The following is a 27,513-nucleotide window of genomic DNA, read 5'->3' as shown; positions in this document are numbered from 1 at the left end:
ACACAATTAAAATATAAAGAAAAAAATATAAAGAAAAATAACATTAAAGTTAAATAAATCTAAAAAAACGTAGAGAATGTAAATAAAATTTGATACATAAATTAATTTAATTGAAAGAATAAATATATATATTATATATATATATATATATAAAATTAACAATAATATAGTACAGAAGTAATGAATAATGAAGAAATTAAAAGAGAATGTAACACAAAAGGTTAACTACTGTAAAATAAAAAATAAAAAAGAAACATAAAAAAAGAATTTTATTTTCAAAGTTAAAAGAAAAATCTAAATCCAAAAATCTAAAACAACAAAGAAAGAATTTAACATGAGTATTAAATTCTTGAATTAGAAAAGATATAGATAAAAAAGAAAGTTTAATTAAGTTTTGTTTAAAGTTTCTTTTGATTTAGATAATATTTCTGTTAAATATTTCTGTTATTTGTTCTTGCTTTTTATTTCAATTCTTTTAGATTTTTTTAACTTTGAGATTAAATTCTTCTCCAATATTTTAATTTTCTCTTACTTCATGATAGTTAACTTTTATATTATAATATCTTTTTGTATTTTATTCATTATTTATGTATTACAATGTAAAATATATTTCTTATATGTTGCAGCATTGTAAAATTTAGTTAATTGTTATGTTGCATTATATAAAAGAATTTATTATTATGATATATATAAATAATGATAAAATATAAAAACATAAGAAGAGAAAAGAAACATAAAAGAGAATATGACATAAAAAAGTTAACTATAATGAAGTAAAAAAAGGATTGAAAACATAACTGAAGAATTTAACCTTAAAGTTAAAAAAAATCTAAATCTAAAAATCTAAAAATTTAAAACATCAAAAAAGAATTTAAAAAAAGTGTTAATTAAATTAGAAAAAACATATATAAAAAAAATTAAACATTATAAATTTCATAATTTTAATTTCGTTTTTTTCTTTTCAAATGTTTTCCTTGATTTAATTTAATTTAATTTTAATAAATAATTTATTAATATTTAATATTATATTAATATTTATTATTATATTAATATTTAATATATTAAATATTTATATTAATATTTGATATGATAATATTTCTGTTAAATCTTTTTTTATGTTTCAATTCTTTTAGATTTTTTAACTTTCAAATTAAATTCTTCTCTTATTTTCAATCTTATTTTACTTTATAACAATTAATTCTTATATTATATTTTCTTTTTATGTTTTATTATTTATGCATCAATATAATTCTTATTTATATATAAATAATGAATAAATAAATATAAACATAATAAAACACATATATAAACACAAGAAAAGAATGTAATATAAAAATTAACTATAATACAGTAAAAAAAAAACTGAAACATAACTAAAGAATTTAATTTCAAATCTCTCTCTTTAATTTTAAATCTAGAATCTAAAATATAAAATTTTTGTTTAAATTTCCTTTAATTTAAATAATATTTCCATTAAATATTTTTTTTATATTTCATTTCTTTTAGACTTTTTTTAACTTTGAGGTTAAATTCCTCTCAAATGTTTCAATTTTTTTTACTTTATGATAATTAACTTTTATATTATATTCTCTTTTTGTGTTTTTTATTCATTATTTATGTACTACAATATTAAATTCTTTTTTTACAGGTTGAAGCATTGCAAGATTTAATTAATTATTACATTGCAATATGTGAAAGAATTTAATATAAATTTATAATATAATTATAATATAAAAATAATGAATAAGTAAATAAATAAATATGCAAACACATAAATATATAAAAAGAAAATGCAACATAAGTATTAACTACTATAAAGTAAAAAAAGATTGAAGCATAGCTAAAGAATTTAATCTCAAAGTTAAATAAATGTAAAAGAATTAAAATATCAAAAAAGAATTTAACAACAATAATGTTAATTGAATAAAGAAAAAAAAAAGAAAACATAAAAAAGAAATTTAACATAACAATTAACTAAATCTAACAAAGCTGCAAGATATAAGAAAAGAATTGAACATTCTAATATACAAGAAGAATAAAAAAAAAAAAATTGCCGTCTGGAAGAATTATTTAATCTAAAACTTAAAGAAATTTAAAGAATATTAAAACATAAACAAAGAATTTAACATAAATATTAATTGAATTAAAAGAGACATATATAAAAAAAAGTAATATAATAATTAACTAAATCTAACTGAACAAGAACAATAAAAATTGTATACTAATTGCAATAAATAAGTATGGATACATAAAAAGGGAATATAACACAAAATATATAATATCAACAATTATAAATTAAAAGTATTTGATTGAATCACAGGATAAGATTTTTCTCCAAAGAGGATAAGGTAGAGTAAGAATGAAATATTATTGCCATCTCTTAGTGCTTTTAGAAAAATATTTCTTTAAAGAGATGTTTCTAGTTTTCAAGAGATGGTGCTCATGTTCAATTCTTATCTTATCTCTATTCACTCTCTCTATTCATTACTTATTTCTCATTCTCCTCTACGTGTTTTATTGAATGAAACGTAGGTAAAATTAACGTATAAACGAAATACTGACAAGAAATAGATTGACGCGACATCTTATAGGACTTTGTAAAATATATTCTGAACCGAAAAAAGATTAGAGCTACGCCGTCTAGCGTACTATACTCTAATTACGTAAACAATTATTATCACTCAAAGAAAAAAAAAATCTTACACTTTATAATTTTCACAAATTATTTTATTCACAAATAAATTCTCCTTTCCCATGTATGTTTGCAAAACGTTCAAACTTTTGATCATTATTAATTTAATAAATCTTAATCACTATAAAATAACCATTGAAATCGCGTGCGCAGCCAATTAGCTCACCTTATTTGCTATAAAATTTATAACTGTATCAAAGATACGATTATGAATAATATAGTAAATAATAATGATTTTCCAGGTCTCACCGCGTGGAGGTTGCTGCGAATTGGAGACCCACCCTATCCACGATCCCATCCACCCTCCTTTACGCAAAAATTTATTTAAAATCAATAATAAATAATTTCCTTTTGATATACGTTTGCAAAACGTTCAAATTGTTTGATCGTTGTGCAAAACAAACAGCAAAAAGAATTCTAAAGAAAACCGGCGCAGAAGACTAAACCTGAAGATAAAATTAAAATTAAAAGATTTTCTATTTTCAATTTTTTACACTTCCATCGATATGAAAATGAAGAATGATTGATAGTAAAAAGCGTGCGCAAAAAAAAAAAAGAAAAAAAATAAGCAAAATAAGCAAAATAAGCATCCCAAAAAGCGTTATACCATTTTATCCATCTATTTATCTACAGTATCTATTTTTTTACAATACACTACATTATTTAATATTCTTGATTATGCATGCACTTAATTTTAAATTTTTTTAATCAATATCATACAATCTTCTGTTTCTGTAACAAGAAATCCTGAAACAAATTTAATAAACAATTTAAGAAACAAATTTAAATAAAAAATATAATATTAACATTTCACTTATTCTAAAAGTCCTTTTTCGTATTTCTTATCTATATAAGTATTTAAACATTTTGTTGTCTAATGAACTCTGCCTATTGAACATCTAACAAATTCTCTTCGTATCAACATTCACACTCATTGAAGACATACAATTTTCAAAAAATATATGATATGATATGATATAAAATTACAAGAGGAGATCAATACATACTAATGATGGCTAATGAACAAAGTCACGTAGCTATCAAGTATCAAGTACTTGTTTATAGTGAGGAAATTGAGGAATTAAGGATGGCAAAATGATCATATTGCCTTGAAAAATAGGAAATATTTGTTTGGAAAACGAATCAGAATGGGAAAAGCGAGGCTGCTTTTTTTAATAATAAGAAGAAGAAGAACAGAATATCGTTTATAAATCCCATTAAACGAAAAGCTAAATGTTTCCTATAATCTATCTTCTCTACCTAATATAAAACGAATTAGAATATTTATTTGATGATGAAGTCATCCATATCATTGAAAGCTGAAGAAAATTCCTGAAACAGATTATAGATCAAAATTAATGAAATAACAACAATAACAACAATAAAAGATAATTAATTTATAGGAAATGAAGATCACACATTATTTCTATTTTTTCTTGTTTATTTTCTTCAATTCGTACCTGTAACAAACTTAATTATTGGATTAGTAATTAAAAAATAATTTACATCTTGGAATAAAAAGAAATATTAAATAAAAAAAAGAAAGGAAAAGAAAAAGAAAAAAAAATCAAATTATCAAAATGTTGTTAAGTAATTCATAATTTTAAATGAAAGATATTCATCGATAAAAAGAGTAAAAACATTTTTTAACAATAAACAAATGCTCTTAATAAGGGGGATGCTGAAAAGAAAAAAACGACAAAAAGGTAACCAGAAGGGTTGCCAAAATAATTGTCCACTCAATGTGAACCCGAACAAACCGTGAATGGAATTCTTTTTATTTCGCAACACTAATATGCTAAAATCTCAAAAGAAAACGCGAAGAGTGCTTTATTATACATACTTTCAATGCATTTCTTCATCAACAAAAAAGAAAAAAAAATAAAAAAAAAAAGATAAAAGATTCGCGAAAACATATATACAAAACTCTAATAAATTAATTAATTTATGCACTCATATTTCATTATAAACGCAACACTAAATGCGGAAGATTGCAGCCGTAGTCAGAGACTGCTGTACAATCACCCTTTGTACAGCCTTTTTGGCTGTAGTAGGTGATTCAGGAACTGGAACGTACTTCCACAATCCAAGTGGAAGAAATATGGGCAATTTGGGCAAATAAACGCAACACTACTATAAAAAACGCGATATTTCATCAACGCAACACTAATTCTTTAAATGAATTTAATATAAAATTTACTATTATTTTATAAATTTAAAAAGCTACTTTCTAAATATCACGATATCATAAATCGTAATTATAAATTATAAAATAAAATCAAATTTATATTAAAAGAAAAAAAAATAATAAAAAAATAGACTAATTCATAATGAAAATAATTAAAAGCAATCGCGATATTCTTTTCAACGCAACACTAATAAACGCGATTATCATTTTATCGCAACTCTAATTCAACCCGTTATTAATTAATCGCAACACTAATGCAAATTTGCCCGCGATTTGCCCATGATGACTGGATGAACGATGGGCCAGCATGCAAATTGGCCAAGACGATACAACATATACTACGTATTACTAAACGAGCACAATGACAAAGTAGTAACAATGACTTCCCATTCTTTGGACCCAGACAAGATCCAAAAGATGAGAAACCATTCGTTGCAGCCCCTCTTCGTGACAGTTTGTCGAGGCCTCTTCGGTCTTCCTCCTTCGGGCGCAATGCCCGCTGAAACTTAAATCTAGGCTCGAGATTCACTAATCGCAAATCAAAGAAAAAAAGAAAAAAAAGGGGACTAAATCGCGGAAGCTAAGTGCACATGGACGACCAACGATCGCAATGATCATTCTCCGTACATGTACAGAATCTCGAGCGCAACGTTCGTTTCGAAAGCAAATCACGACCGCGACCGCGAAATTCGAAAAATCGATGAGCAAAGCCAGAGACGAATGGCATAATCGTCCATTTATCGCAGCTTTTCCCTCGATTTATCAAATTTTATTTCCTGAAACAGGTTGTCACGCGAAAAACGCGCCTACCCGATCAGAGACTGTGACAACCTGCCCGGCCCTACCTACTTATAATTAACAGACATGCCAGAAGTATACTACCTATCCTACCTAACCCTATATTTAAAAAATGGCAAAACAGGCACACCAACACACTCATTCCACGATTCTCACGCATAACACCCGGGCGCAAAAGCCTACACTAGGGAAAACGTCCCGGGACGCCTCCGACACCCGGGCTTGACACACTACTCGCACACTCTAACTTTACGTACCATTTTCCTGAAATCGACTGATGATAGCTAATGACCATTGCGTGAAACGCGACAAGAACGCGTTTATCTACATTTTAATTGTGAAAATTTATGAATATGTAATGATTTCTAAAATACTAGTCATCAGACTAAATGTCCATACCATTATTGTCAACCAAAATTGTATCATTATTGTAATTTTAGATTAAAGATTAATAATCTTTAATTATTTATTAGTTATTCGCAATTAAATATTGCGTATATGATTGTAAATTCTAATTGAATAGTGAATAAAATAATATGATAAATAAAACGACGCAATTCCACAGCCTAACCATACACACACAATGTGGAAACTACGTCGTGCACGATACACTAACGCATCATCAGTCACTAAAAAATTTATTAACTTATGAACTAGGTCATCATACTCATTGCCTCTCCTTCACTCAAGTAGCACCTGGGCACGTGAGTGAGTTCCTGGCAGTGAACATGGAAAGGATTAAATCTGAAAATCCTGAGCTAAAAAGATATTAATATATTCATTTTGTATCTAACGGGCTAATATTCTTTGACTTTGCATTATATTCTTATTATATTTCAAATTATTTGTGACTCTACTTTATATTTTATTTTATTAATTGAACAAGTTATTGAAATTTTAATTCTTAATATTCTTTGACTTTAGCATTATATTCTTATTATATTTCAAATTATTTGTGACTCTACTTTATATTTTATTTTATTAATTGAACAAATTATTGAAATTTTAATTCTTAATATTGAATTTAAAAAAGAATTAGAATTATTCATTATAATTTCATATAAATATTAATAGAAATATCCTCAGGCGATTCCTTCATCAGAGCATATTTTTTATATTTTCATAAAAATACTATTCAAAACTTATTGCTCAGATTCTAAAATCTGCCTGTCACGAAATATCTTCTTGCACAAAATTTAATCCATATTTGTACGAATAAAAATTGAAAAATTTACTATCTATCAGTGTTATAAATCATATTCAAGTTATATGAAATTATTATATGACATCACAATAATCAAATTGATCAAATAACTTAAAATGCTACTCTCAAAGATTCTGAATTATAAAAATTCAAAGTAATTATTGTATTACACTGATAATTATATAATAATAATTATTATATGTTTTGGCATTATTAAAATTACTAAACATTTTATATCAATCAAAAACGCGAAGCGCAAGAAGATCCTAGCCTGAACTAATAAATAAAACACAAAAGAAATAATTGTTACTACTCGCGGGTAATTATTATAAATAAATACCCGCGGTCATTGTGCTCGTGCAAAATTCTACGTATACAACCAATCACTCGTGTCGATTCGGATCTTTCATCCTACGACATGATTGAATGATCGGAGGAACCAAAAAGCATGCGACTCACCATATGATGCGACGAACGCCTTCACCGTTACTGTAGCCCAGAAGTCATCAGGTACAAGAATGGAAGAAATCTGTGACAAATGACATCATAATTAAAAACACGGTTCTGATTACTTGAAAAAATTAAAATAGAAAACTATTAAATGTGCAATATATAATAATGATATTGAAATTCCAGTTAACTTCTATTTAGAAGAATAGAAATTTGGATATATAAAAGCATAATTACCTCTTCGCGTGATGGATGATCGCCCTATTTTCTTGAGAAGAGCACTGATTCTACTCTGTACCGAAAACGAATACTTATAAAAAGAAAAAAATAAAAATAAGAAACTAATAACGCGTTCGTATAAATTATAATCGGCGAACAAACACTGCTTCTACCTTCGCGTTTGATTATTCTAATTAAATTTAATCAGAGCTATTATGCTCTAAAAAATATTAAAAATACTATGACGAAGCAAACACTGATTCTATTAACCGCATTGCGCGCGGTCACAAATATTTTCTGAAATTAACATTAAATTAGTAGAGGGGTGGGGAATGATAGAAGAAAAAGAAATATCTTTTTGACATTTTTCTTCTTCTTATAGAGCATTTGTTCTGAAAATATTGCCTTTTTATTTTAAGTGATCATAAATTATGTATAAAAATATTACCAATTATTTATTAATATCTGAAATTTAATAAAATGTTTGTTATCGGATTTTAAAATTTAATTTCCAACGATAAATCATTAATATTTTTCATAAATTTTTAATTTTTTCACTTTTTTCAACTAGAAATAGTAATTTTATTATGAATTGCTTAAAAACAGTCTAAACTAATAATGCAATAAAACAGAATAAAAATTTATACATACGAAATAGAATAAAATTTTACCACGAAAGAAAGTCACCAAGAAAGACGTCCATGGTGTCCATATTGGAATTTTTCCCGCCTTTTCCCCCCTCGATTAAATCTGCGCAGAAAAAAAAACTTCTAAATAAATGAATAATATATATGAAATTAGATTATATTAAAGTATTAAAACGATCAAATCAAATAAAAACTCACGATATAAGCCATCAATAAATAGAACACACGCCTCGAAAAAATTTCAAACATCTAATTCTCACGACGAATCAACGAATAATGTCACTTTGCGCTTCGATTTCGCGCATCGAATAACAATATGGAGAGGGGATACGCTCGACAATTCGACAAGTCGAAACATGTTTTGAACACAAATCCAATTTCTCGGAAGTGAAATATCATAAGAAATGTTTCTAGCCTCGAGCAAATTATAAGCGATAGATCAAAAAAAGTAAACAATAACATACACGCGAGAAGACGTTGTACACAATATATATACATTCGAAAAGATATGCGATACTTAAATAATACTTCGATTTTACGAAATGAATACGAAATGAATACGTAATAAAATACGTAAAAATGTTCTTTTACTTTAATATGATTAAAATGATAAAAAATAAAAATAAAGAAATTGTAAAATAAACATATACGATTAAAATTATATTTAAAAAAAAAAACCAATATATGATTTCCAATTCTGTCTCGAAATATTTCGATACAAGACGCTAATGACGCAGTAAATTCCAAATGAACGATCGAAGGAAAAGACGCAAAGAAACACAAAAAACTAATTAATTTCGTATTCACTACACTGAATGGATTATTTAAAAACTTAAATTAATAATGATTGATAAATTTGGTAATAATAAGAGTAAAATAACTTACCGAATAATCCGAATTCGGCGACGACACGTCCACTCCACACAATTTTCAACTGTAGACTGACGCCATGCGCAGAACGATGCGCAGTGTGATGCGCACTGGTTCGTCTCGCGCCAAAAATTAAGCAGACGTTCTGATTGGCTGGCGTATAATGCTTATTTTTCCATTCAAAAACGCGCGAAAAATTGAAATATTATGTATGTATATTGTTGGAATCCTGCAAAAATATTAACTTATTAAAAACATAATAATAAGAAAATTATTAATTTAACAAGATAAATTATTAAATTAAATAAAACAGATTATAACATAAAGAAAGATTTTAATATAAATTTACATTAATTTAAATAAAATTATATTTCGTTTAAATGAAATTTAAATAAAAATAAAACACAAAAGAAAAATTTAATAAAAAGATAAATAAATTTATAAAAAGAATTATAGAATAAAAAAAGAAAATAAAAATAATTCAATTTAATATGATTAAAACATATGAATTGAATTTAACTTTAAAATAAATAAATTTAAGAAATTTAATTAAAGAAATATAAGAAAGGAAAATATAAAAATATAAAAATCAACAAAATAGAAAAAAATTAAAACACAAAAGGATATTTAACATAATAATTTGAAAGATTGAAACCTAAGTAAGATATTTTATATTAAGATGAACAAAATTTGAACAGAATTCAAATATAAAGGAGGGATGATATAAAGATAAACAAATTTAAATAACATAAATAATATTTAATTTATTTATATTATTTACTGATTGAATTGGAAAATTAAATATAAAAATAAAAAAATTTAACATTGTCAATTTGCTAAATTTACTTGTTTCGTTTAAATGTTTTCTTTGATTTATATAATATGTTAAATCTGTTAAATCTTTCTCCTATATTTCAATTCTTTTTGAATTTTTTAACTTTGAGATTAAAGATACTTCTTCTATCTTTCAAACTTATGTTATTTTATAAATAATTAATTCTTATATTATATTCACTTTTTATATTTTACTCATTATTTATATATATAACAATGTTAAATTCCTTTTTTCATATGCTACAAATTTATTACATTTAATTAATTATATATTTATATTAATTATGTTGCAACATATAAAAAAGCATAAAATGTTGCAATATATATAACTAATGAACAAATATAAAAACACAATAAGAGAATATAACATAAAGGTTAACTAGTATAAAATAAAAAAGTATTGAAACATAAGATAAAAATTTAATCTCAAAGTTGAAAAAAATCTAAATTTAATAATCTAAAAAAGAACAAAGAAACAATTTAATTTTAGTCAATTGAATTTGAAATATATATATATATATAAAAACAAGAAATTTAACAACATAACACAAATTTATTAAACTTAGTTGTTTTGTTTAAATATCTTTCATGATTTAGTTTTACTAATGTTAGATTTTATATTTTTATTATTTTTTTAAATCCTTTTTTTATATTATATTGATTTCAGATTTTTTTAACTTTGAGATTAAATTCTTCTCGTATCTTTCAATTTCACTTATAGTATATTTTCTTTTTTTTATTAATTTTGTATTATATAAACATGTTGAAAATTCCTGCTTTTATATGTTGCACATTTGTTAGATTCAATTAATTTATTATGCAATTTATATATTGCAACATATAAAAAAGAACAAAATGTTGCAATATATAAGTAATGAACAAATATAAGAATATAAGAAGAAAATGTAACAAAAAGACAATTTACAACTAGATTACAAAAGGTTAAAACTATTACAAAATAAAAATGAATTGAAACTTAAGAAAAGAATTTAATCCCAAAATTAAAAAAAATTTAAATCTAAAAATCTAAATAAACAAAGAAAACCTTAGTATATGTTAAATTTTAAAAAAATTTACATAAAAAAATATTAATATTTTTAATTTGTTAAATATACATGTTTTATTTAAATGTCTTTCTTGATTTATATAATATTTCTGTTAAATTCTTTTTTTATGTTATATTTCTTTCAGATTTTTTTAACTCTGAGATTAAATTCTTCTCCCATCTTTTAATTTTATTTCACTTTTAGTATATTTCCTTTTTATTTCTCATTAATTTTATATGACCATGTTGAAAATTTCTTTTTTTATATGTTGCACATTTGTTAGATTTAATTAATTTATTATGCAATTCATATGTTGCAACATATAAAAAAGAATAAAATGTTACAATATATAAATAATGAACAAACATAAAAATATAAGAGAAGAATTTAAAGAATTAAAATTAAAAAAGGAATGTAACATTAATGTCAATTGAATTTAAAAGAAATATAAAATAAAAAAGAAATTTTATATCATAATTATTAATTAAATTTAACAAAGCTGTAATATATGAGAAAAGAATTTAATATTGTAAATTTTGTTGCTTTGTTTTGAATTTGGTAATATTTCTTATAAATCTTTTTTTTTATATGTTATAATTCTTTTAGACCTTATTTATTTTTAACTTTGAGATTAAATTCTTCTTCTATCTTTCAAAATTATTTTACTTTATAATATAAATATATATATAAATAATTAACTTTTGTATTATCTTCTTTTTTTATGTTTTATTCATTATTTATGTATAACAATGTTAAATTAAATAATCCTTTTTTTATATGCTGCAGTTTTCTAATATTTAATTAATTACATTAGTTATATTATAAAACATATAAAACATATAACATATAACAACATATAAAAAAGAATAAAATGTTGCAATATATAAATAATGAACAAATACAAAAACATAGAAGAGAATATAACAACACAAAGGTTAACTACTACTATAAAATAGAAAAGAATTGAAACATAAGAGAAGAATTTAATTTGAAAATTTAAAAAAAAAATCTAAAAAAAACATCAAAAAAGAGTTTAACATAAGTGCTAAATGAATTAGAAAAAAATATATTTTTAGTGTTATTATATTCTTGTCTTATGTTTTTATATTTGTTCATTGTTATATATTATATATATTATATATATATATATATTGCAAAATTTTATTTTTTTATGTGTTGCAAAATAACAATTGATTAAATCTAACAAAATTTGTTAGATTTAAAGTTGCAATATATAAGAAAAGAATTTAACTTTATAATACATGAATAATGAATAAAATATAAAAGAAATTATACAAAAAATAAATAAATATAATAAACAGATATAAGGAAGTAATGTAACATAAAATTCAATTGCTATTTCTCACAAAAAGAATAAAAATAATTCCAGCATAGAAAAATTATTTAATCTAAAAATTAAGGAAATTTAAAAGAATAAAAAAAAATAACAAAACTTAACTAAATTTAAAAGAACATAAAAATTTTGTATTGTAATAAATAAATAATAAATAAATATAAAAACATAAAAAGAGAATGTAACACAAAAAGTCAACAATTCTAAAGTGAAAATAATTGAATCACAGAAGATTTTTCTTCAAACAGGATAAGAATCAACTACTGCTGCCATCTTTTCAATGCTTTTAGAAAGATATTTCTTTAAAGAGATGTCTTTGGCTTTCAAGAGATGGTACTTACGTTAAATTCTTACCTTATCTCTATTCTTTTCGCACTATTCTTTCTCTTTGCCTAGAATTTCTATCAATACTTTACATTTCCATCGAAATGTAAAATAAAAAATGATTGATAAAAAAAGGGCAGGCAAAAAAAAAAAAAAAAAAAAAAAATAAGCGAAATAAGCATCTCAGAAAGCACTATACCCATCTACTTATCTACAGTATCTACTTTTCTACAATATACTACTTCATTTAATAAAGTAGTATCTTGATTGTACATGTACTTAATTTTAAAAACGTTTTCTTTAATCAATATCATTTTCAACAAATTCTTTTTCTCTTGTAAAAAAATCCTGAAACAAATTTAAATTAAAAGTATAACATTAACATTTTACTTATTCTAAAAAGCTTTTCTCCCTCTCTTTCCTAGTTAAACATTTTGTTTGTAATTCTGTTTATTGAAAATCTAACAAATTCTCTTCATAACCATATCTACATTCACACTGACGACACACAATTTTCAAAAAATTTGAAACGAGATAAACCACATGTGGCAAGAGGAAAATACAAATCAGGATCAATGATAGTTAATGAACAAAGTCACGTAGCTATCAAGTATCAAATATTTGCTTATAACAAGGAAGTTAAGGATAACAGGATGATCATATTGCCTTGAAAAATAGGAAAACTATTGGTTTGGAAAACGAAACAGAGTAGGAAAGGCGAAATTGCCTTTTTTAATAAAAAGAAGAACAAAACACGGTTTACAAATCCTATATTTTTTATAACCTACCCTACCTAATATAAAAATTAGAATATTTATCTGATGATGAGATGTAATCCATTTCGTTGAAAAGTGAGGAGGATACCTGAAACAGACTATACAACAGAATTAGTGAAACTCAAACAACAAAAATAATTAATTTTCAACAAATGAAGAGATCACACGTTATTTCCTATCTATTTTTTCCTGTTTATTTTCTTCAATTCATACCTGTAACAAACTCAATTACCAGATTAGTAATTAAAAAATAATTATTAATTAAAAAAAAAAATCAAATTATCGAAATGTTGTTAAGCAATTCATGATTTTAAATGAAAGATATTTATTGATAAGAAAGAAATGCAATTTTTAACAGTATTTTCAATAACAAACGCACTTAATAAGGGGGCGCTGAAAAGAGAAAAACGACGAAAAGGTAACCAGAAGGGTTACTAAAATAATTATCCATTCAATGTGAACCCGAACAAACCGTGAGTGGAATTTTCTTTTTATTTCGCAACACTATTATACTAAAATCTCAAAAGAAAACGCGAAGAGTGCTTTATTATACTTCAAATGCAATTCTTTATCAAGAAAAGAAAGATAAAAAAAAAAAAAGAAAGAAAGAAAGATAAAAAATTCGCGAAAACATATACGAAACTCTGATAAAATAATTTATGCACTCATTATTTTATTGTAGACGCAACACTAAATGCGGAAGATTGCAGCCATAGTCAGAGACTGCCGTCGTACAATCACCCTTTGTACAGCCTTTTTGACTGTAATAGGTGATTCAGGAACGAGCTGGAACGTACTTCCACAATCCAAGTGGAAGAAATATGGGCAATTTGGACAAATAAACGCAACACTACTATAAAAAACGCGATCATTCATCAACGCAACACTAATTCTTCAAATGAATTTAATTAATAAACAAAATTTAATGAATTTAATATTATTATTCTATAAATCTAAAAAGCTATTTGAAATATCACGATATCATAAATTGATATAATAAGAAAGAATAAATTCAAGTTCAAATATTCAAAAAAATAAATAAATAAATAAATAAATAAAAAATAAACTAATTCATAATGAAAATAATTAAAAGCAATCGCGATAATTTTTTCAACGCAACTCTAATTCAACCCGTTATTAATCAATCGCAACACTAATGCAAATTTGCCCGCGATTTGCCCGCGATTTGCCCATGATGACTGGATGAACGATGGGCCAGCATGCAAATTGGCCAAGACGATACAACATATACTACGTATTACTAAACGAGCACAATGACAAAGTAGTAACAATGACTTCTCATTCTTTGGACCCAGACAAGATCCAAAAAATGAGAAACCATTCGTTGCAGCCCCTCTTCGTGACAGTTTGTCGAGGCCTCTTCGGTCTTCCTCCTTCGGGCGCAATGCCCGCTGAAACTTAAATCTAGGCTCGAGATTCACTAATCGCAAATCAAAGAAAAAAAGGAAAAAAAAAGGGACTAAGTCGCGGAAGCTAAGTGCACATGGACGACCAACGATCGCAATGATCATTCTCCGTACATGCACAGAATCTCGAGCGCAACGTTCGTTTCGAAAGCAAATCACGACCGCGACCGCGAAATTCGAAAAATCGATGAGCAAAGCCAGAAACGAATGGCATAATCGTCCATTTATCGCAGCTTTTCCCTCGATTTATCAAATTTTATTTCCTGAAACAGGTTGTCACGCGAAAAACGCGTCTACTCGATCAGAGACTGTGACAACCTGCCCGGCCCTACCTACTTATAATTAACAGACATGCCAGAAGTATACTACCTATCCTACCTAACCCTATATTTAAAAAATGGCAAAACAGGCACACCAACACACTCATTCCACGATTCTCACGCATAATACCCGGGCGCAAAAGCCTACACTAGGGAAAACGTCCCGGGACGCCTCCGACACCCGGGCTTGGCACACTACTCGCACACTCTAACTTTACGTACCATTTTCCTGAAATCGACTGACGATGGCTAGCGATCATTGCATGAAACGCGACAAAAATGCGTGTAAGAAATCTACATTTTAATTCTGAATATTTATAAATATGTAATATTTTCTACTAAAATATTAGTCACCAGACTAAATGGTATTATTATTGTGAATCAAAATTGTACCATTATTGTAATTTGAGACTGAAGATTAATAATCTTGTTATTTATTAGTTATTCGCAATATTTAATTCATTAATTGCGAATGTGATTCTAAAAAGGGATTGAACAGTGAAAGAAATAATAATTGAAACGACGCAATTCCACAGCCTAACCATACACACACAATGTGGAAATTACGTCGTGCACGATACACTAACGCATTGGCAGTCGCTAAAAAATTTGTATTAACTTATGAACTAGGTCATCATACCCATTGCCTCTCCCTCACTCAAGTAACACCTGGGCACGTGAGTGAGTTCCTGGCAGTGAACACGGAAAGGGTTAAATCTGAAAATCCTGAGCTAAAAAGAAATATTAGTATATCCATTTTGTATCTAACGGACTAATATTCTTTGACTTTGCATTATTCATATATATTTCAAATTATATAATTATATAACTTATATTATATATTTCAAATTATTTTTGACTCTATTTTATATTTTATTTCATTAATTATTGAACAAATTATTGAAATTTTAGCATATTAAACTTTTATTATTGAATTAATTAAAAAGGAATTATAATTCATTGTAATTTAATATAAATATTAATAGAAATACCCTCAGGCGATTCCTTTATCAGAACATGTTCTCAAACTCACAAGAATAATATTCAAAATTTATTGCTCTGATTCTGAAAATCTGCCTGTCGCGAAATGTCTTCTTGCACAAAATTTATCCATTATCCAAATTTAATCCATATTTGTATGAATAAAAATTGAAAAATTTACTATCTATCAGTGTTGTAAATCATATTCAAGTTATATGAAAGTATTATATGATCACAATAATCAAATTGATCAAATAACTTAAAATATTACTCTCAAAGATTTTGAATTATAAAAATTCAAACTAATTATTGTATTAGACTGATAATTATATAATAATAATTATTATATGTTTTGGCATTATTAAAATTACTAAACATTTTATATCAATCAAAAACGCGAAGCGCAAGAAGATCCTAGCCTGAACTAATAAATAAAACACAAAAGAAATAATTGTTACTACTCGCGGGTAATTATTATAAATAAATACCCGCGGTCATTGTGCTCGTGCAAAATTCTACGTATACAACCAATCACTCGTGTCGATTCGGATCTTTCATCCTACGACATGGTTGAATGACCAGAGGAAGCAAAAAGCATGCGACTCACTATACGATGTTACTGTAGCCCAGAAGTCATCAGGTAGAAGAAATCTGTGACAAAACGTCATCAATTTAAAACACGGTTCTTGTTATTCAAACAAATTGAAATATAAAACTATTAAATTTGCAATATGTAATAATGATATTGAAATTATGATTGATTTCTGTTTAAAAGAATAAAAAATTTAAATAGAAAAAGAGATAATTACCTCTTCGCGTGATGGATGATCGCCTTATTTTCTTCAACGAAGCACTGATTCTACCCTGTACCGAAAACGAATATTCAAAATAAAAAAATAAAAATAAGAAACTATTAACGCGTTCGTATATATTCTGTAATCGGCGAACAAGCACTGATTCTAATTTCGCGTTTCATTATTCTAATTAAATTTAATCAGAGCTGTTGTGTTCTAAAAAATATTCAAAATACTATGACAAAGCAAACACTGATTCTACTTAACCACATTGCGCGTGGTCACAAATTTTTATTTTTTAAGACTAAAGTCCAAGAAAAACTTTCATCAGCATCTGCAATAAAATATAAAATATTCTATGTAATTTTTTTCTTAAAAATATAATAATCGTTATTTAAAATCTTGAAATAGTAAAAAATATAACTATATTCTACTTTAAACTTTAATAAAACAAATAGTTTAATATAAAAAGTTAAGTTTCTAATAAATTTTAATAATAATAAAAATATAAAAGATTAAAATCTAAAAAATGAGAATCTAATGATTTCTCTTACCTCTTCGCGTGGTGGATGATCGCCGTATTCTCTTGAGAGAAGCACTGATTCTACCCTATACCGAAAACGAATATTTATAAAAAGAAAAAAAAAATAAAAATAAGAAACTAATAACGCGTCCATAATATAAATTATAATCGGCGAACAAACACTGCTTCTACCTTCGCGTTTGATTATTCTAATTAAATTTAATCAGAGCTATTATGCTCTAAAAAATATTAAAAAATACTATTGGACGAAGCAAACACTGATTCTATTGACCGCATTGCGCGCGGTCACAAATATTTTCTGAAATTAACATTAAATTAGTAAAGGGATAGGGGGAAATATAAGAAGAAGCAATATCTTTTTGATATTTTTCTTCTTCTTCCTATCGAGCATTTGTTCTGAAAATACTGCCTACTTTTATTTTAATTGATTATGAATTATGTAATAAAAATGTTACCAATTATTTATTAATATCTGAAATTTAATAAAATGTTGGTTATCAGATTTTAAAATTTAATTTCTAATGATAAATCATTAAAATTTCTCAAAAGTGAAAAAAAATTTCTTTTTTAACTAAAATGTAATTTTATTATATGAATTGCTTAACAACAATCACTAATAAACCAATAAAATGGAATAAATTTTATACATACGAAATGAAAAAATTTTACTACGAAAGAGTCACCAAGAAAGACACGGTGTCCATATTGGAATTTTTCCCGCCTTCTCGAGAGTACCATCATAACGCCAATTAAACCTACGAAAAAAAAAATCAAAACTTCTAAATAAATGAATAATATATATGAATATAAATAATATATATGAAATTAGATTATGTTAAAATACAACACAACAATCAAATCAAATAAAAACTCACAATATAAGCCATCTTGTAATTCGATACTCGAATTATATGATAAACGAGAAACTCAAAATTATTTAGTTGTCAAAAAATTATCAATTCTAATAATATTGTATAAAACGTTGAATAAAGAGGTATTAATTAACGCACAAATAATAACAAAAATAGTTATAAAAAAAATAATATTAAATACTATGCAATAAATAGAAAACATATCTCGAGAAAATTTCAAATATCTAATCGTCACGACGAATCAACGAACAATGTCACTTTGCGCTTCGATTTCGCGCATCGAATAACAAGATGGAGTGGGGATATGCTTGACAAGTCGAAACATGTTTGAACACGAATCCAATTTCTTAGAAATGAAATATCATAAGAAATGTTTCTAGCCTCGAGCAATATATAAACAATAGACTAAAGAAATAGACAATAAACATTTGCGCGAGATACAGTATATTTATATTCGGAAAAATATGAGATACTTACGAATAATTTGATTTCACGAAACGTAATACGTAATATACCGTGAAAAATTTCTTTATTAATTTTAATACGATTAAAATGATAAAAAATAAAGATCAAGAAATTATAAAATAAATATATGCAATTAAAATTATGTTTAAAAAAACCAATATACGATTTCAAATTCTGTCTCGAAATATTTCGATACGAAATTCTAATGACGCAACAGAAAACGTAAAATGAATCGAAGAAAAAGACAAAAAAAAACACAAAAAACTAATTAATTTTCTTTTCACTACACCTAACGAATTATTTAAAACACTAAATTAACAATAATTGATAAATTTGGTAATAATAAGAGTAAAATAACTTACCGAATAATCCGAATTCGGCAACAACACGTCCACTCCACACAATTTTCAACTATCGACTGACGCCATGCGCAGAACGATGCGCAGTGTGATGCGCACTGGTTCGTCTCGCGCCAAGAATTAAGCAGACGTTCTGATTGGTTGATTCATAACGCTTATTTTTTCATTTAAAAATCGCGCGAAAAATTGAAATATAATATAAAATATATTAATTGTTATTGCTTGTAAAATTGAAATCTTCTAAATATATGGAAGATATATTTATTGGAAAAATAAAAACTTTATTATTAGTAAAATTATTAATTTAACTAATATAATAAAACAATTGTTAGTTACTATAATAGTGAGTTAGAAAAAAACATACATAAAAAAGAAAAATGTTTTGTTCTGTTTAAATAATGTTTTTTTTGATTGAGATAATATTTCTGTTAAATCCTTTCTTTATTCTTTCTTTATGTTCAATTGTTTTAGATTTTTTTTAACTTTGATATTAAATTCTTCTCCAATGTTTCCATTTTTTTTTATTTTATAATAGTTAGTTTTTATATTATATTCTCTTTTTATATTTTATTCATTATTTATGGATTACAATGCTAAATTTTTTTCTTATATATGTTATAGCATTGTAAAATTTAATTAATTGTTATATTGCAACAAATAAAAGAATTTAATGTTACACTATGTAAATAATGAATACATATATAACAAATATAACAAGAGAATCTAATCTAACAAAGTTAATTACTATAAAGTAAGAAAAAATTGAGATTTAGCTGAAGAATATAATCTCAAAATTAAAAAAAATTTAAATTTGAATATCTAAAATTAAAAAAATATTTAACAAAAGTCTTAATTGAATTAGAAAAAACATTCATACAAAAGAAATTTAATTATTGTCAATTTGATAAATTTAGTTTTTTCAAATATTTTTTTTTTATTTAATGAAAATAAAATGAAAATAGATGTTTTTTTTAAATTTTTTTTTTATGTATCAATTGCTTTAATTTTTTTTTAACTTTAAGATTAAATCTTTCTCCAATGTTTCAATTTTTTTTTACTTATGATAGTTAACTTTTATATTATATTCTCTTTTTATATTTTAAAACAGAATATGGATTAAATACACTATTTTTTAATATTAAATCTATTTAATAACTCATCTATGTTTTATTATTTTATTAAAAATAATTTCATTGAAAATAATACATAATATTTAAGAAAAGTATCATCAATAAAAACTTGAATATTATTTAAATTTTCATTAAAAAATATTTATAGTAAATCTTAAAAAATTTTTGAGTTTTATTAATATTAATTTATAATTATATAATTATATATAATTATATAATTATAATTTAAATTAAAAATATAAGTAGGAAAAATTAATAAAACATACAAAATAACTATATTTTTATTAAAATTTTATTAAATAAAAAATATTTATGGTTGTTCACCAGTAGGCATAGATTTTATAATATCTGAATTTCCAGGGTCTGTAATAGAAAGAGTACATACACGGAAATATTTTCCACATGCAGTACCTAATTCTATATTATTTCCAATATAATGATGCACGCCAGTTTTTGCCAACATAGCATAATATTCTATCTCCGATTTCCTGTTAAACAAAAAAACAAACATATTTATAGCTTTTAATTTAGTAATATAAATTTGAAGTGCCTCTGCACTTACAAACAGAGACGTGAGACTACTCCGTAGGACTCCTATTATTAGTGTACAAATCAATATGGAACATATAAAATTTTTTTAATGCATTTATCAACATTCAATATAAAATATTATTTTATATTGCTCATATTGCTTTGTAATTATTTATAATTGAAGGAGTACTACATCTCAGTCTCACCTTAAAGGTGCAGCATTATTAGCAATGATGACTAATTTTGCTTTTCCTTGCCGAAGGGACTTCAATGTCTGCTTATATCCCAGAACATATTTTCCTGATTTCATAACAAGGGCCAATCTGGAGTTGATCCCTTCTTGAGATTTTTTCTGTTAACGAATACATATATTTATGAATACAAACAAATATATGTATATTTGAACTATTAACCTCTAAATTCCTACTATCAAAAAATTATTTAAACATTTAAAAAAAAATTTACTTTAAAAATGATTTAAAAATAAAATAATAAATTTAATTCATATTTATATATTATTATTATTATTTTAAAAATATAAAGAATTATTTTAATATATGCTTTGAAAATTGAATAGCACGTGTAAATTTGAAAAAGAATTTACCTGTTTTTTTTGAGCTACCATTTTTACTATTTAATAGATGAATACTAGAACAAAAATTTTAACGTATTTAATAGTATTTAATTTGTTTATATAATCAATTATTAAAAGATATTAAAAAATATTTACTTTTTCAGTACACACGACGTTACGGAACACGATAGACGTGAAAAAGACTGAATACATCGATATATGTTCGAGTTGAAGATTGCCATGAAATATAAAGTATATAGAATATGTTTCTACTATATTTCTGCTATATATATTTTTATTTATTTATATTTTGCAATGTAATATTTTAATATATAAATTTAATATATAAATTATAGATATATAACTCAAAATAATAAAATTATAAAAATTTTATAATTAGATAAATATTGATTTATAAAATCATAAAAGAATTTAATATCATGTATTATTTATTAATTGAATTAATATTTTTTCATTTTACTATTATTTTTAAATTAATTATTTATAGATTTTTTTAAACAAATTAAAATAATTTGTCAAATAATCTTTATAATCTTTATAATTTTGTAACTAATTATATATTAAATTTATAATTCAATTTTATAATGTTATTTATAAAATACAATAACTTATAAAAATTTGAATTTATTTTATTAATAAAATAAATATAATATAATAAAATAAATGAGAAAATAATAAGAAAATTTAATTATTAATACATTTAATATATTAAATAATGTATTAATTATATAACAAATATGATAACAAATAGGGGTGAAATATTGCATGTATTTATCAAATATTATCAAATAATATCATGGGTTAAGTTTTTTATATGACTTTATTTACTAATTTTACACTATTTAATTTATATTTAATAATATATATATATATATATATATATATATATATATATATATATATATATATATAAAATACGAAAGTAGCTCTCATATCATATATTTATTTTTTTCATATTATATTTAATTAATTTTTTAATCAATTTATGAGTTACGTTTGCTATTTAGCATATTTCATAGAACTAGTTTCAAGCATAATAAAATTTTTCTTTTTTTTTAATTATTTTAAAAATTAATTATATTTGAAATTTCTCAATTTAGAAAGATGGAAATACAAGACCCGCGCTGGAAAAATAAGATTAGCATTTTGGTTTCCCTGACAACGAAAGTAGAGTGGGGAAAACTCGTTTTGCTCGCAAATAAAATTTAGACAACACTTATCAAAAAAAGTGATAATATTCATATTCACGTGTCACTTTTTTATCATATTTATAGTTTGCACAAATGATCAAATAGTTAATATCTTAATATTATTTACATCTTGTAGTTGTATGTAATGTTACAAAGAATTATAAACATATGCTTTCGTTTAAAATACAATAATATTATATATTCTAATAGAAAATATGTATAAAAATATTATTAAAAAATTTAAATTAAAAATAAAAATAAATTTTTATTCTAAAGTGTATTTTAATATATTTTATATATAAAATTTTAATACAATATATAAGAGATATATAAAAATGTTTTTAATAAGTGTTTTTAATTTTTAATATTAAGTGTTTATTGTTATTTCTTATTTTATATTTCAGAAATATTTTTAAAATAATGGAACTTAAATGTAAAGTACAAACATATGATTGGGGAAAATATGGTATTGATAGTACTGTAGCAACATTAATGAAATCTGCTAATTCAGATTTTATATTGGATGAAAAAAAACCATATGCTGAGCTATGGATGGGTACACATCCTAATGGTCCTTCATATATAAAAGATTTAAATATATCTTTAGAAAAATATATAAAACAAAACAGTCATGTATTAGGAAATGATGTTCAAAAAATATTTGGTCATCAGTTACCATTTCTTTTTAAAGTCTTATCTGTGAATAAAGCATTATCAATTCAAGCACATCCAAATAAGGTATATATGTTTTAATGATATATACATAAATCTAAATATATATTATGATTTAGTAAAAGCATTATCTATAAATGCTTTTACTAAATGTTTTTATGTAATATAATATCCAATATAATATCCATACTGATATATTTTAACATAGGAAAAAGCAAAGGAATTGCATCAACAATATCCTACTATTTACAAAGATGCAAATCATAAACCTGAAATTGCAATAGCATTAACACCTTTTGAAGCTCTTTGTGGTTTTCGTCCAATTAGAGAGATACAAGAGTTTCTAAAAATTCTTCCAGAATTACGTGCTGTAATAGGAGTAGATAAAGTACTTAAATTTATGACAACAGATGAAGCAGACAATACCAAAGCTTTGAAAACATGTTTTCATAGTCTAATGACTTGTGATCCTGGATTAATAGCATTACAACTCAGAAAACTACTTGACAGATTATCTAATTTGGGTACTTTTTAATAATTAAATATTATAAATAATTTTTTAATAATTATATAATATTAATAATTAAATATTTATAAATATTTTTTCATTAATAAAAAAGATAACTGTTTTTAGATGAGTCATTAAGGCAAACTTTACATGCTAGTTTAGTAGAAAGACTATATTCAGATTTCCCAGGAGATGTAGGATGTTTTGGTATTTATTTTTTTAATTTCATAATGATGCAGCCTGGAGAGGCTATATATCTTGGACCAAATGTACCACATGCATATCTTTCTGGTGGTCAGTAATTTATATTATATTTTATATTATCATCTTTATATAATATATTAAAATATAATTATATTTTAACATGAAATTTAACATATTAAAATTATAGATTGTATAGAATGCATGGCATGCTCTGATAATGTAGTACGTGCAGGATTGACTTCTAAATTAAAAGATGTACCAACATTAATTGAAATGTTAAGTTACATTTGTGAACCAATTTCTGCAAAAAGATTTCAACCTTCTCGTGAAGATGAATGTACAGAAGTATTTCGTCCTCCTGTAAAAGATTTTGCTGTTGCTAAAATTACAGTAAGTTTCTTTATGAAAAGTTATCAATCAGTTTAATTGTAATAAATTAAATATAAGAAAATTTAAAAAAATTTTTTAAAAATATTTTTTTAGATTCCTCCTGGAAGAGCTTCATATAATATCATTCCCAGAAATACAGCTAGCATTTTAATTATTATAAATGGAAAAGGTGAAATATCACCATCAAAAATTCTTTATCGAGGTTCTGTTATATTTATTCCAGCAAATGATAAAATCGGAATTAAAGTTTTATGTGGATGTCATCCTATGTTGATGTTTCAAGCTTTTGTAAATGTTTAAAAAAATTGAATACTTAAAAAAAAAAAAAAGATTGAGACGATTTGCACGCACAAAGTATTATTGCACTTTTGAAATGCTTAGATTTTAATCTAAAATTGTTGATCTTAAAATTTTATCAATAATTATTAATAATTGAGAGTTTATTATATATTATATTATCAATATCATTCTTTTTAATAGATATATGATTTTCATAGTAAAATTACAATTAATAGAATTATATTAATATCATATCAATAATAGTTAACAGAATTGATATCTGATTATAACGCTTTCATTAAATCACAAATGCATAAATGAGAAACATTCCTTTTAGTTTTATATTGAAAGCATTTATCTTTTACAATTCCTGCCATATTATGTATTATAACATTTTAACATATAAATAATATTTCTTTTAATTAATTATTTTTATGAATTATGAAAATTATTTCAATTTCAACTTCTTTGAATAAAATAGAAATATACTTATGCAATTATGTACTTAAATATTTCTTATTTTAAAATATATTTTTATTACTTATGTCATTTACAATAATATTCATTCCAGAAACAGAAAACTATATATAATCAATTCTAGTCAGTTATGTTAACTATTTTCTTATGCTTATTATAAATATACAGAAAGATTATATACATATATAGACACATTTTATGAAATATAGGTTCTTCATTCTACAATTCATCATTGTACAATTTAAAATATGCATATATATATTTATAAAAAAATATATTTGTTTGTATTTATTATAAATTAAATGTTAACATTGAACCATATTATTTTTTTAATATTTTAATATATGTATACAATATGTTATTTTTTATGTACAATTTTAGAAATATTTATAAATCTTGTAACTATGTATTAAGTAATACAATGCTTGTTTTTTGTATAAAGTATAAATATATGCTTTACAAATTTACAATTTTCTCTTATAATTATATTATAATAAAAAAAAGTATTGTAATATTTATAATTGAAAAGATTGTATATATTCAACTTTTAACCATTTACATTAAAAAAAATAAAGAAACATTTTATTTAGTCTTAAAAGTACTTCTTCTATATTGATATACACAACACAATAAATTTATAAATGTATATCTAAAAAATTTGATTAAACAATATTAATTTTACACAGCCTCAAAAGTGAAACATAAAATTTCACTTTATATAAATAAAAATTAATGAAACAAATACCTTTTAATCATCATCTGATTCATCAATTTTTTTTTGCATATCTTCAAGTTTTTCTTCTTCTTTATAATGCCGATATTCTGGTTTTAACTCCCACATGTTTCTGTGAGGATTTTTCAAATTATAATTACAAACTTCATTTAATATTTCTTTTAGATATACCTATATACAATAAAATGAATGAATAAATAATAATTAATATTATAATATATATAAATAAATAATAATATATATGTATATAATTGTAAATAAAACGTTATTTACAATAGGTTGTCTTGTAATCTTCACAAGATCTCTTATGTTATAATATTGATGTTTTTCAAATGCAGCAAATAACATATCCAATACTGCATCTTTATCATCTCTCATTTTCTTACCCTCTGCCTTTTTCTTTTCTGCATATTCAATCTATAAAAGTATTAAAAATATTTATATAATATATTTTATAAATATTTAAGTAATATAATATTATAATATGCTCACATTATGCTTATGATCAGAAACTGGTTTGAAATTTTGGACTACTCTATCTAATTGCTGAACTTGTCTTTGTGGTACAGAAGCCCTTTTAATGCTTTGTAATTTTAATTTCATATAACAATTATCAGCTAAAAAAATAAATATAAGTTATATACATATATGAATTCTGTAATAATAATTGTAATAATAATAAATAATTCTGTAAATTTAAATATTTTGAGATGTTTTAAATATTTTTACCATATGGACGACATTCTAATTTTTGTACAATTCTTCCTTCCATATAAAGTTTTTCAGTTTCAGGAACTATAGAATCTGAACTACTTGAAGCTAGAAAAAATGAATTTGTTAAAACATATCATAAATATCTTATGTTTAAATATTTTTTCAATAACTTACGGGTAACATGAGAAAATACACCTAACATTTGTTTTGTTACTGTTGTAACATCTAATCTATGTTGTTTTGGAATTTCTTCCTCTCCAGGTTCTTTTAAAGCTAAAACAGCTTCAGATAATCTAAGAGATACTTCTGCTTTTTGACCAGGATTTCTATATATATGTATATATATTAATATATTACTTTTATAAAATTATGACATTAAATTTAATAATTATATTTAAAAACATACTTAGTTATCTTTAATTTACCAACTTCTATATTGCCAGGTGCTTTTTCCCATTTATTTGCTATATATTTAGGTACTTTCACAAGCCATACACCTCTGCCTGCATTACTTAAATCTAATTCTTTTTCTGTATGTGACACATTCGCAGACATGATTTATTTAAAAATAAATTTTATTTCAAAAATCAAATATTATATAATAAAATAAATAAAATTATATTATATGATATTTCTATTTTTCATAGAAGAAAATATATATAAAAAATATATAATAAATTTTAACTATTCTAATTCTACTAATAACAATCTAAATAGTTACTTGATTTAAAAAATATAATGCAATGCCTATCACTTCTTTTATTTATTCAGTTAGGTTACAAAATATATGATATATATTTCAAAATACATGAATAGAAGTAACCATTAATGACAAATATTTTAGATTCACTACACATAAGAAAATATGATTAAGTCATTTTACAGATATAATGATTATATATTAAATAAGATTTTAAATTAAAATA

The 27,513-nt window shown here is 23.8% G+C and overlaps 3 protein-coding genes across 6 annotated transcripts; 1 reads left to right on the top strand and 2 right to left on the bottom strand.

The window, feature by feature from the left end:
- Positions 1–20,568: 20,568 nt before the first annotated feature.
- On the bottom strand, positions 20,569–21,652 carry LOC411380 (60S ribosomal protein L30). Its single transcript, XM_394854.7, has 4 exons — positions 21,556–21,652; positions 21,430–21,473; positions 21,032–21,177; positions 20,569–20,782 (listed from the first exon to the last, which is right to left on the bottom strand). The coding sequence occupies exons 2-4, from the start codon at positions 21,448–21,450 to the stop codon at positions 20,605–20,607; spliced, it is 345 nt and encodes a 114-aa protein (XP_394854.2). The 5' UTR covers positions 21,451–21,473; positions 21,556–21,652; the 3' UTR covers positions 20,569–20,604.
- A 777-nt stretch (positions 21,653–22,429) lies between these two features.
- Positions 22,430–24,782, top strand: LOC551447 (mannose-6-phosphate isomerase). 4 transcript variants are annotated; one of them, XM_006572356.3, is made up of 6 exons: positions 22,430–22,648; positions 23,015–23,348; positions 23,491–23,806; positions 23,917–24,084; positions 24,182–24,384; positions 24,478–24,684. In XM_006572356.3, exons 2-6 carry the CDS (start codon positions 23,031–23,033, stop codon positions 24,682–24,684), a joined length of 1,212 nt encoding a protein of 403 aa, XP_006572419.1. In that variant the 5' UTR covers positions 22,430–22,648; positions 23,015–23,030. The 4 variants fall into 4 exon arrangements, with proteins under 4 accessions (XP_006572419.1, XP_623842.1, XP_006572418.1 ...); XM_623839.6 differs by having other exon boundaries at positions 22,430–22,714; XM_006572355.3 differs by having other exon boundaries at positions 22,430–22,748.
- A 719-nt stretch (positions 24,783–25,501) lies between these two features.
- LOC551470 (general transcription factor IIF subunit 2) lies at positions 25,502–27,415 on the bottom strand. The gene is made up of 7 exons (XM_623865.6): positions 26,994–27,415; positions 26,762–26,913; positions 26,603–26,692; positions 26,366–26,490; positions 26,147–26,290; positions 25,886–26,044; positions 25,502–25,789 (listed from the first exon to the last, which is right to left on the bottom strand). Exons 1-6 carry the CDS (start codon positions 27,140–27,142, stop codon positions 25,889–25,891), a joined length of 816 nt encoding a protein of 271 aa, XP_623868.1. The 5' UTR covers positions 27,143–27,415; the 3' UTR covers positions 25,502–25,789; positions 25,886–25,888.
- Positions 27,416–27,513: the final 98 nt, after the last annotated feature.

Source organism: Apis mellifera (assembly GCF_003254395.2).
Source record: "Apis mellifera strain DH4 linkage group LG10 unlocalized genomic scaffold, Amel_HAv3.1 GroupUN_53_associated_to_Group10, whole genome shotgun sequence".
NCBI lineage: Eukaryota > Metazoa > Arthropoda > Insecta > Hymenoptera > Apidae > Apis > Apis mellifera.
Note: the sequence above shows the minus strand (reverse complement) of the source record. Positions and strands in the feature narration are given on the sequence as shown.

What these genes read in the sequence shown, in the direction of transcription:
- LOC411380 (XM_394854.7), bottom strand. Translation starts at nt 21,450, where the DNA reads ATGGTAGCTCAAAAAAAACAG. An exon ending in TGGTAGCTCAAAAAAAACAG is followed by an intron (nt 21,178 to 21,429) that starts GTAAATTCTTTT and finishes ATTCGTTAACAG; the next exon opens with AAAAAATCTCAAGAAGGGAT. An exon ending in AATAATGCTGCACCTTTAAG is followed by an intron (nt 20,783 to 21,031) that starts GTGAGACTGAGA and finishes TTTGTTTAACAG; the next exon opens with GAAATCGGAGATAGAATATT.
- LOC551447 (XM_026445946.1), top strand. Translation starts at nt 23,031, where the DNA reads ATGGAACTTAAATGTAAAGTACAAACATATGATTGGGGAAAATATGGT. An exon ending in TTCAAGCACATCCAAATAAG is followed by an intron (nt 23,349 to 23,490) that starts GTATATATGTTT and finishes ATTTTAACATAG; the next exon opens with GAAAAAGCAAAGGAATTGCA. An exon ending in TTGCTGTTGCTAAAATTACA is followed by an intron (nt 24,385 to 24,477) that starts GTAAGTTTCTTT and finishes ATATTTTTTTAG; the next exon opens with ATTCCTCCTGGAAGAGCTTC.
- LOC551470 (XM_623865.6), bottom strand. Translation starts at nt 27,142, where the DNA reads ATGTCTGCGAATGTGTCACATACAGAAAAAGAATTAGATTTAAGTAAT. An exon ending in GGTAAATTAAAGATAACTAA is followed by an intron (nt 26,914 to 26,993) that starts GTATGTTTTTAA and finishes ACATATATATAG; the next exon opens with AAATCCTGGTCAAAAAGCAG. An exon ending in TTTCTGATCATAAGCATAAT is followed by an intron (nt 26,291 to 26,365) that starts GTGAGCATATTA and finishes ATACTTTTATAG; the next exon opens with ATTGAATATGCAGAAAAGAA.